At 54.4% G+C, this 11,939-nt stretch overlaps 1 protein-coding gene across 1 annotated transcript in view; it reads right to left on the bottom strand.

The window, feature by feature from the left end:
* NCOR2 (nuclear receptor corepressor 2) overlaps positions 1–11,939 on the bottom strand; it is a 205,428-nt gene that overhangs the window by 83,195 nt on the left and 110,294 nt on the right. The window contains 1 exon segment of the mRNA XM_010841409.1: positions 9,631–9,795. Coding sequence (XP_010839711.1) covers positions 9,631–9,795 — 165 coding nt within the window.

Raw genomic sequence — 11,939 nt, 5'->3', positions numbered from 1 at the left:
GGGGGGTGGTCCTTGTTTCACAAAACACACCCAGGACCCTGGCCACTAGCAGCTGGTGATGCCTGTGGATCCGGGAAAAGAACCGGAAGCCAGACTCCACCATCTCAAACGATTCTGGAGCCCACGGTGAGGTCTGCCTGTGCTTTCCAGACACACCATCGGTCATGCTGACAACGGGCTTCGTGCCCAGTGCTTGGACGTGAACGCCACCTCCCAAACCACAGCACAGCTCTGCAGAATACCTGACCAGATCTAGGAGTAGCCAGAGTCCTCAGTGCAAATCCCTGAGAGAGCCCTGCTTACCAAGTGCTGAGTGCTGGACAAGCAGCCCGTCACTGAGCCTGCGCTATGCTAAAGCCCCAGACCGGAAGCAGTACAGAAAACATTATGAATAAAAACAACAAATACTGACAAAGCACAACGAACATGGGACGAGGCCTTCTCTTTAGTTCATACCTGTCGTTAATAACAGCCTCCCAACAGTCTGTTTTACAGACAAGCACACAAAGACACAGAGAGGTGAAGTAGCTCGCCAAAGGTCACACAGCATTTTCCTGGCAAGATCCCACAGACAAGTGCTCAGCCTCTCACCCTGGACTGGGGGAATCACAGGCTCCTCTTGCTCCCATTTAAGCCAAAGTGTGCCTATTCCCCTTGTTTATTCCCTCCACAAATACACTGTGAGCCCCCATGGGGAATACCAAATTATAGAAAATACCATCCCCAACATTACAGAGCTAGCACTTCAGTTGACAAAGTCAAGGAACGAAGTTGACAAAGACAGGATGCATGGAAGCTACAATGTTAAGAAAATTTTTAAAAGGTCCAGCACCTTGCAGAGGCAACAGCGATTTACCCTGATGAACAGGGAGGAGGGAGGAGGCCTCTGAGCTGAGCCTCCAAAGGCTTTTGGTAAAGAAAGGTGAGAGATGTTTCAGGGAGGGGGCCCACTTGAGCAAAAGCAGGCTGAGAAAACGCCCACTGTCCTTACCGAACGGTATACTGGACGTGGCGGCAGAGCCTGGCCAGCTTTAACACCCTAGCTCAGAAATATGGAAGGCGGTTACTTCCCTGGTGGTCCAGTGGTTAAGAATTTGCCTTGCAATGCAGGGGACGAGGTTTCAATCCCTGGTTGGAGAACTAAGATCTCACATGCCCTGGAGTAAATACGCCTGCGTGCCACAACTAGAGAGCCTGCGTTCCTCAACTACTGAACCCGCATGACACCGTGAAGATCCCGCGTGCTGCAAGTAACCCGACGCAGTGAAATAGAAATAAACAAACAAACATTTTAAAAAGAAGAAAAAGAAAAGGAAATACAGGAGGTGCCCTGACGACAGGGGACAGCCACTGAGGCCTTTTTCAGAAAGTGGAGGCGGGGAGGGAATGCCGTGTTCCACCCCATGTTGCGGCTGATGCAGCAGCTCGTCAAGGGAGGAGTGTCTGTCAGTTTGAGGAATGAGAGGAGAGTTCAGTGAAGAGGCGGGAGCGACCGTCCAAGGAGGAGTTGGTGAGATTTAGTTCTCAGATGGCAGGTCCTCCCAAAACCTGACGAGAATTTCCCAACACCCAGCAACACGGACTGCAGCAAAATCTCACTCATTCATTCGGTAAACACTCTGCTGAGCATGAACTATGTGCCAGTGAGCAAATCCGGGAGGGGTCTGCCCTTGAGAGTCCCTCTCTTGCAGAGTGAAGGGACATCCTACGAGTCCAAGGCTTGGTGGGAGGAGTGAGGTCAGGGGTCAGGACCAAGACCCAACAGTTTTCTGTGGCTGGCAGGCCCTCCCTGACATTCGGCCCCCACCCTTCTTATCTAGTCCGTGTGTCTTCCTGGAAATAAAACTCAGGCCGGGGATGCCTTGTTGACCTTTCTAAGACACACAGATACAGGTGCGCTGGGCCGGCTTGTACCAGCTCACAAGTGCAGACTTCAGTTTCCAGGAATTTTGCAGGTTAGCTGTTAGAAACAGCCATTCTTAAAAGTGGAAACACGTAACTTTATAATGAAAGAAATTATAGTAAAAACAAAGGTAGTAAGTACTCAAAAATGCACCCCTTTCTCATTACTTGACTGCACTGGCTGTGGTCTGTGCTCTCGTATGCAGCTGTACCTGCACGGTGCGAGTGGGAGGGATCGCGTCCCACCAGGTGTCAGGCACGCCCCTTTCCAACTCTACATTCAGCTGGTGGCCTGGAATCAGCGGGGCAGGAGTATTTCCACCACGGCAATCAGCGTGCGCTACAATCGGGGCTTTGTGCCCTGAAAGCTGGCTGTCAGACACTCACCAGCATTCCACCGCACACCGATGCATTCGCGTAACCAGAGCAACATCCAACACCCACACCCGTCACGTCTGTTCTGCCTGCGAGGAGACGCCTGCTTAAGGCGGCCAAGCCTCTGCTTTAACTGTCAATCAATCTTGTCTAGCCACTTGGGATAAAATCAGTGGTCCACACCTCAAGGCCGGGTGATGTAGCTCCTCCCCTGCACACACACCCCTCCTGGAAGATGTCACACTGGTTCCTGCCTCCTGCCTCAGGGCCTTTGCACTCAGGGTGCCCTCTGCCTGGGAGACTCCCCCTCCTACTCTGCCTGACCACTTCCTCTTATTGCTCAGGTCTGAGCCCAAAGGATAGCTCCTCTGAGAAACCTTCAGGATTCTCTCCCTCAAAGCTGCCTTCTCTCCTATGTCAGCTGCCTCCTGACCCCGGCTCACCGCCTGTACCCCTGGCCGCCCCCTCAGATAACCATGTAATTTACTCGTGCACCGTCGATCCCCCCCGGGGGGCGTGACAGCTCTGGGGACCTGGTTTGTTTCGTTCACCATGGCATCACCTAGAATGGTGACACTGTGAAGGCAGGACAAAACGGACTGGAGCTTGGCCACTGTCTCCCCCCATCCCCCCGACGGGGACCCCTCCTGTGGTGACCCGAGCTGGCACAGGCCCACATGAATGCTGCTCTGCTGATAACTCTTTCCTGATTCTTGGCAGCCGAGCTTAAAATGCCCGGATGTGAGGTCTGTCAGCCCCTACCTCTCTCACCCGCCGGGAGGTTGGACTGATCCCTGCTCACATTTGCCACATCTTCCTGTCTCTTTGGTATGGCCTGCCTCAGACAGTGCAGAGAGGGAGCTGGGTCTGCCCTGCCACTGTGTCACGGCTGGTGAGAAGGCAGTGTCTCTCTTCCCCAAAAGGCAGCCCAGCTTGTCGGGTCCCTGGGGCCTGGCCCCTCCAGCCGCCTTCCTGGGAACCATGTGCCCCGGGCGGGGATGTATCTGGGAGACCGTGGGCCTGGACAAGCTGTCCATAGGTCTCTGCCCACAAAACTGGGCAGGGGATCAGGGACATCTGCTTGCTGGAGCCCTAAACCTGGACATGACCCCATCCAGCCCAGCCTGCCCCCAGCAGAGCGGAAGTGGCCACCTCCTGCAGGCTTGGGCGGCCCGGGAGAGTCAGACTGACCCCCAAGCTGGAGGCCCAGCCAGGGTGGCGGTCTGGGACCGGCCCCCTCACGCTCACCCAGCAGGCAGGGAGCAGCACAGCCCAACCTGGAGGCAATGTGGCCGCGACTGGCAGGGCACCCGTCCCCTCCAGACTTTACCAGGCTGAGCCATCCAGTGACATCATCTGCCCGGGGCGCGGTGGGGGGTGGGGGCCGGGCAGCCAGGGTCTGGGAACCAGCACCGACTGCGTGGTGGCCGCCCCCTCCCTCCGGGGACGGCCGCTTGGCTGGCCCTGGCCCTGGAACGCCTTCCGGTCCCGCTGTCCCCCGTGCAAGTTGCCCGCGGCGCGGGAGTCTCTGGAGTGCAGAGCAGAGCAACTGGGAACAAGGTCACCTGTCCCCCGGCAGGGACCTGGGTGAGGAGGTGAGGGAAGGGAAGGAGGCTGAAGGAAGATGAGGGATACAGGGGAAGGGGCAGGTGTGGGGGAGAGACAGACACAGAGAGAGAGGAGAGATGGGGGAACAGGGCTGCAGGCCAGAGAGAGGAGGAAGGAAGTGGCGCCCTGTTCCCCAGACGTGCTCTCTCAGCTCCCAGGAGCGGAAGGCTGGGTGCCCTGTCCCTGTGCCCGTCTACGAGGGAAGAAAAGACAGACCATGTGGCCTTGAGGAGACCACAACCAGCCCAGCTCCCAGCTGCCCACGTGGCCCTGAGGGGTCAAAGCGGGGTGGCCGCACCTCCGTGGCATACCCCCCCATCGCCAGGAGTCCCCCCTGCAGAGCTGGGCCACTGGTCTCAACCTCAGTTCCCCGACAGTTCACACAGTTAAGTCAGGGAGAGACTTCTGACCACAGCATTCCTGGGCTCCAGCACTGCATTTAGCTGGGATAATGTAGCCCCTCTGTCCATGAATCATGAACTATAAACCACAGTGCCGTCACTGGTGCTCCGAGCTGGTCCCCGCCTTGGCTGGTGACTCACCTCAAGGAGAGGACGCGGGGGCCCTGGCCGCAAGCTCACTGGCCACTCATGGCTCGATCCTGGGGACTGGGGTCCAGGGGGTGAGGGTTCCTTGCCAAAGCTCAGGTGTGTGGGGTTGGCAGGGGATGGGTGTGAAAGGGTTGGAATTCCTGAATCTCCCTCTGTCAGGATAGGGGAAAGCTTCTGGCAAGTGGATGGCACCCTCTCTCTCTGTTTTTTTTTTTTTTTTTTTTGGCCGCACTGTGCAGCATGTAGGATCCAGTTCCCCAGCCAGGGATCAAATCCAGCCCCCTGCATCGGAAGCATGACGTCTTAACCACTGGACCGCCAGGGAAGTCCCCAGGATGACACCTTCTCTGATATTCCAAATGGCCAACAGGTGTCCCTGCTTCCAGCCACTGCAGGGCCAGGCAGCCTTGCAGTGGACGTCAGAGCGGCCTTGCGTTCTCGGGTCATCGAGGGTCTGAGCCCAGAGACATCTGTTTTGAAAAGACAATGCTTTTCATCCAGGAATTTTATATGTGCTTTTGTAATCATCCCCACTTTTGAATGGCAACCACCACCATGACGAACCAGGGGCCCAGCACTGGGTGTGGAGAGGGTGTCACAGAGCGGGTGTCACCTGAACACATGAGGTGACATCCTGCTGCCTGCTCTGTGGTTAAGCATCATGGCAGGAATATGCAGACATGCGGGATTTGTCCCCAGGATGTAATGACCAGGCCCCTTCCTAGAAGAAGCTTGCTGCCCCAGCTGCCAAGAGCGCACTCAGCCTTTATGGCCTCTGGGCTAAGGCCTGGCCCTCTTTGCCCACCTGGGGAACCTGGGAAGGTGTTAACCCACCAGAGAATCTTCTGTCCATGGGATTCTCCAGGCAAGAATACTGGAGTGGGTTGCCATTCCCTTCTCCAGGGGATCTTCCTGACCCAGGGATCAAACCCACATCTTCTGCATTGGCAGGTGGATTCTTTACCATGAGCCACCAGGGAAGCCGGGTGACCACACAGTGTCATACATCCAGCACCTCAGTGCAGGTGGGCGACGAGGGTGGACTTTGGAGAAATGGAAGCAAGAGGGCCCTGAGAGGCATCTGTGGGCGGACAAGTTGAGAGGCCCCTAGTGGCCGTCCTTAGCTATGGCGTGGCCAGAGCCACAGGAAACACACCAGGACCACAGCCTGTCCCAAAGTTCTGAGCTACCGGAGCGGGCCAAGTGTTGGTCAGACACAAGGATGGGACAGCCGAGCTGTCACCTGAGCACCTGCTGTGCCTCTGGCAGACGGTGACTGCTCCCTAGCCCACAGTGAATCACCCTCCAGGCTCATTCCCAGCTGCCACTTCCGGCTGTACAGAGCAGAGGGTCTCTGCCTGCCTTACCACTCCTCACCGCCCCCCTCCATCTGCTCACAGTATTAACCCACGGGGGTCGACCACCACGGGCATCCATCCATCCATCCACACGTAGGCGCCCAAACAGATATACCTGCCCACAATCCATGCCAGGCTGGGGCACCTCCACCCACCTCCTGAGAGATTTATCAGCAGGATCACAGGTTTTATAAAATCATGGAGAGAGAAAGCAGCTCAGATTCACTCCAGTAAGTGCATCTTGAATTAAGAAGAGGGGCTGCGGGGCCTGTGTCTGCCTTTTATTTCACTGTCACGGGGCCAAGAGATGAGTTATGACCACAAAGTCAACACCTGGGGTGACCCATTTATCCCGTATTTATGAACAGGGCTGGCGGATGGTGGTGAGGGCGGTGGATCTGCCTGGCACAGGAGCCCTTCCGGGGTTTGTGTGTAAATCTCTGTCCCCGGCGAGGCTGGGACCACACCACGCCTCCTTGCAGCCCCCACTGATCAGAGGGAGGGGAAAGCCCCAAAGGAGATGGAGGCCTCCTGCCCTGCCTTCTTCTCTCTTTCTGCATCCCTGTTCCACCCTGGGAGCCCCAGCCTGACACATCAGCTTGGGCAGAGGGTAAAACCTCACCAGAGAAGCCCCATGACCCCAGCATCACAGCCACAGCTGACCCAGAACGACTCAGATGAAAAGAGGAAGCAAACATTTCTTCTATAGCCATAAAGCACTCCAGGGCCCCCAGTGCCCTGATCCTGGCCTCTGTCACAAGTCACACATACTCTCTGTACCTCTTCCCTGAGCCTTATCACACTCTAGCCCACAGGTCCTGTGGGCTGAGAACAGATTTCAAGAGCAAAGATGAGCTGTCTGGCCTATACAGCATATTGTTGTCATTGTTTCATACATGACCTAAGAATAAAAATCAGGCAGTTTCACGTAATTCCAGATCTCCAGGTCATCATTATAAAAAAAAAAAAAAAAAAAATCAGATCTGGACTTCCCTGGTGGTCCAGTGGTTAAGAATCCTCCTGCCAACGCAGGGAATATGGGTATGATTCCTGGCTCTGGAAGATTCCACATGCTAGGGGGCAACAACCGTGTGCTGTGCACCACAAGTACTGGGCCCACACGCTCTACAGCCTGTGCTCTGCGACAAGAGAAGCCACCGCAGTGGTAAGTCCTCGCACTGCAACCAGACAGTAGCCCCCGCTTACTGCAACTAGAGAAGGCCCAAGGGCAGCAATGAAAATCTCATCCCAACCAATAATTAACAAATAAATACCATTTTAAAAAGATAAATTAGATAAAATTTTTAAAAAATCAGATCTGACAATACGGGGCCAAGTAGTCAGCTGGAGCTGATGAGGTACAAGCTAGCTAGTTAACCCCAGGCCTCACCATTCCCTATTGTCTCCCATGGATTCTCCATCTCTTCATTCATTTAAGACCCTGGAAGGTACTCAGACTCCTGCTCCTAAGACTCTCAGGGTGCTGTGCACTCTCTCGTGCCCTGGTGCTCTTGTACCTGCTGTTCCCTCTGCCCAGGTCACCCTCACCTCTATCCTCGTCCTCCAGGGGGGCTGCTCCTCAACCTCATCTTTGGCACCCTTTACTCGATGGAGCCTCAGGCAGACCACTGGCACGCTGACTTGGAACCACCCCTGTACACCTGGTCTAGATGACTGGGCATGGAGCCGCCATTGTCAGCACACAAGCGTCCAGTGGACAGATGAGTCAGCAAGCAAGGCATAATGAAAAGCATGGCAGCCAGGACCAGGGGCGTCAGGCACTGACAGCCCCCCACCCCCCAGGACTCCTCTGGAGATACCCCCTCCCTAAGGTGATGCCAACACACAGTCTTTCTTAGCCTCCCTCCATGCAAATGTGGTTTTTAGCATAAGGTGAGGAGAATGGCCCTGTCTCTCTCCATCTGACTCGGAACACTTTCCTCACCTGAGCACCTAGCCCAGCCATAAGAAAGGGCCTCATGAGCCCATCCACAAGGTCCCTACAAAGGTAGGGGAGCAGGGGTTCTGGTACACAAGAGATGCTCAAAAAATACCTGGCGATGTTTTTAAAATCAATCTAGAGGCCTGATTTTCCCCCTTTGTTTAGCCACAGTCCACGCCATGCCCTACTGCCTTTTATGCCAGCATAGTTAGGCTCTCTGCCTGGCATTTATTTGAGTTCTTGCCTCTCAGTCTAGAAAAGTTCCTAAATGCACTTCAATTTCTAACATGTGGCAGCTAGGTCTTTAGAACTGACTCACTCCAAGCTAGTACACCTCAGTTTTACGCATCTGTAAGATGGGTGAGCAGGCTGGCCAATTGTGGCCATGCTAAACCTAGAAGAAAACCCTATCCTCAAACCAATCACAGCCACCCTTCAACGACTGGGCCCACAACAACCAATACTCTGTCTCAATCATTTTGGCCTGATGTTCAGGATGCAGTAAGGGGTTGTCTATTGCCCCCTGCCAACAGACTTGCTTCCCTAATTACATGTGGCTTAGCCAACAGGGGAATGGACTCACAGTCCTGAAGCACAGTTTCCAGAACGCAAGAAAGGAGACAGGGCATGTGTAAACCAACCCCTCAAAGGCTGTGGCCTTGATCACAGAGTAGCTGCTTCACAGTGGACACTGGAACCCCATGGGAGATGGCTGGACTTGACACCCTCAGGGTCCTGTCCCTGCTGGCCTCGGAAAGGAAAAATGCCAATGTCAGCGAGCACTCACCTACCAGAACCTTTGAGTCTTGCTCTTCCGTCCTGCTAATTCTGAACTTCGTCCCTTTCCCTTGTCCGATCTCCCAGGCCAGAGGCCCCAGAGAAGGATATGCCTCAACTAGTTCCAGTCCAGCATGTAGCAGCAGTGTCCAGCGCCTTCTGCAGGGTCCCGCCTACAACCCCCTGCCTGCAGCACAAGTCCACCCTACTATCTCCCAGCATTCCCTCCTGCCCTCAACCTCAGTACTCTCAGCATCGGCTCAGGGCTGATTCTCATTAGCCCAAAAGTAAGACTAATCCTTCCCCGTTCCTCTGTCTCCCCGAAGCCAAACACTCATGAGCCCCCTTAAAAATGTGTGCCACTGACCCCCATCATCTTTAACATATTTACTAATTTTTTGTTAAATGAATAGCCTTTTCCTCTAACTCAGTGGTCAGCAGACTTTTTCTACAAAGGACCAGATGGTGAATATGTCAAGCTTTGCGGTTTGTCATGACTATTCAACTCTGCTGTTGTAACAGAAAAGCTGCCATGGTAATTCCTCAACAGGTGTGTGTGGCCCTGTGTCAATAAAACTTTATTCACAAAACAAGTGGCTGGCCTGACTCACCCAAGAGCCTCAGTTTGCCAAGTCCTACTCTAACTTAAATCATCCCTGTCATATACAGTGATGTTTGAAATATGGCAATTTCAAGTACTGGCTACTCTTTTCCTTCAAAAATACATTACACCAAAAACTATTAAAAATTTTTAAATGTTAAGTTTGTGAGCCAGTCCAAGTTATCCCGGAAGCCCAGGCCTTGGTCTGGGAATGTGACCCTATTCACCCCAGAGCCTATGGGTCACCAAGTCAACTGTTCTAGAATTTTCCAGGCTAAAGATGGAAATGGCCATTTCTCCCAGCTCTCTTCCCTACTGTTGGGGTATGACAAATACCCCCAGAGAGGGTCTCCCAGCTGCCACTGAGAGGACCCCAAATGAGGGACCCACTGCTGAGAAACATGTGGAAACATCACTGCAAGCGGCAGTCAGGCCTGCCAGCTGCCAAGCATGCTGGGAGTCAGCCGCAGAGCATGCTGGGAACCCATCCAGAAGCCCGCCCTGCCCCCTTCTCACCTGGCTTTTGCCGCGGCGCCGGTAGCTCCGCCTCACCAGGCTCTTATAGTTCTCATTCTTCTTGGTCAGGTAGTAATAGAGGACACACTCAGCCACTGTCTGCAGGACAGAGAGAGAGAAAAGACTTCTGAGGAGTGTGCAGTGTCTACAGTTGGAGCAGGAAGCCTGGGTTCAAATCCCACTTCCTCCACACGCTGGCTGGGTGACCCTGGCTAGTTTACTGAACCTCTCTGGGCTTTGGTTTTCTCACCTGTGTCATGGGAGTACTATTGCATACACTTCATAAGTTTGTCATGAAGACCAAGTAAGTTAATATACTTACGTGTCAAGGACTTAGGACCACAGAGCACGCACTGCAAATGTGTGACCTCTCCGTATGGTGGGTGCTGCTACTGTTAGCAGCAGTGACGATAAAGCCGTCACAGGCCATCCACTCGGGAACAAGGCCTCCAGCTCCCCTGCAGTCTCCTTCCTCTCACGCCAGTTTCCTTCTCCCTAATACTTGGGGCCCTGAGTAACCTCTTCCAAGCTTCGTGCATCCAGCCTGACTAATGTCCCCATGCGGCTCTTCATCTCTTGGGACGTTTCTTTTCTCTGTTGTGGTCTTTTCTATGTGGACCTGACACCTCCGCGTGCTGAGTAAGTGGCTGGTTCTCTCTGAACCCCACCACCTCCTCCTTGTCCAAATGAGACCAGTAAGAGGGCGTCACCCACAGAGAGCAACTGGAGGACAGAACGTGATGATGCCAAGGCCTGGGCCCACTCCAGGTGACAGCTCGCTTTTGCCGGCAGCCATTACTGACATGATGTAAACTGTTTCTGTGATGCCCGGAGCTGATGCCAAGCCAGGAACTGGCCTCTGAGGGGCAATCCATGAGGGCTGCTGGGTGCAGAGGTGGGCTGGGCCTCAAACCCCTGCGTCCTCATCCACTTCCTGGAAAGGACTGTGAACAGAGGTGGCTCCCAGGCTAAACCTGACCACACGCACAACCCGCAAAGTAGTTCGGAATAACATTTTATAATCAGATGCCAATATCTGCACACTGGGGGATGTGGGTGTCTGACTTCCCCTTGAACAATTCACGAGAGTGCCTGCCTGCGTCGGACAACCAATGGGCTGGCCCTAAGCCTTAGTTGCCCCTGTGGGTGGGCACGAGCTGGCCAATCCACTGGGCTCCCACCCTGCTATTGGCCTCACTCACCGTCAGGGCACACCAGTCCCCAGAGGCACAGCAGGCGGCTCCAGCTTAGACCCTTCTGGAAGCTCTATTTGAGTCTCAGCTTGGGCTGCCTCTTAGTCAAAGAACACCATAAAGTTTATTCTCCAGCATAGAGACCTCTGATTTCCTCATTCAAACAGCGCTGCTCAATTACCAATGTCTGAAATCCCTGCTTGAATCTCCGGGGAGCCCCAACCTAGAGTCTCCTGCATTGTCCACACCCCTAGTAAGAAGCTGTCACTAACTCAGGGGAGAGGCTATTTATGGGCTTGCTTCTCTACACTGGTTTTTCAGGCCAGGAGAGATTTCGCTTCCCCACGCTGCTCCATCTCCCTCCTTCTATGGGTATCAGTTCATTAAGGGCAGATGCTGGGAACAACTGTTACCCTTTAAAACACCCGCCTGGATCCTGCTCCAACTGCCCTCCCAAAATTAGAAAGCGTGAGGCCTCCACTAGCAGGGTATTTGCAAAGCTAGGGGTGGGCAGACACCCCCACACTGAGAAACAAGATTCGGGGAAATGCTGCTTTAAACACCCAGACAAGCAGCTCCAGAAAGTAAACCTTTTCAGGAAGCTTGTCTGGCTCCACCCCGATGATGCTGGGGTCCAATGGCAGACTCTGACCTAGGGCCATGTCCAGCCCAGCCTCGTGGGTGCACAAAAGGGGGCGTTACCATTCCCTAGGACGTTCTGTGTCCACCTGCCAATAGGGAGCTGGAGCAGAGAACGGCACCGCCCCTGTGGAGCTCCAGTGTCAGTTCTCCATCAAGTTTTATCCAAAGGGAATGAGGACTTTGCCAGCCACACGCGTCGCTTGGCATAAGGTGTGTCAGCATAGAGTGACCATCAGAGGGACCTAGAAAGGTCATTCCATCCAGCGCCCTGGAAGACCAGCACTCTTGCCCATAAAGCCTTAATTAGGATGCCAGGCACAGCACAGCTTCTAGAACCCAGGCCCAATCTGCCAGGATGCTCGCTGCCACGTCGGAGGAGGAGCTGGTGCACACAGCTCTCCTGGGGTTTCCCAGCCTGGAGCTCCGCCCCCGAGGGCCCGGGAGGCTGGGGCGGGGCCTGTGGCTGCTCCCAGG

This window comes from Bison bison, unplaced genomic scaffold (genome assembly GCF_000754665.1).
Source record: "Bison bison bison isolate TAMUID 2011002044 unplaced genomic scaffold, Bison_UMD1.0 scf7180017864160, whole genome shotgun sequence".
NCBI classification, from domain to species: Eukaryota; Metazoa; Chordata; class Mammalia; order Artiodactyla; family Bovidae; genus Bison; species Bison bison.
Note: the sequence above shows the minus strand (reverse complement) of the source record. Positions and strands in the feature narration are given on the sequence as shown.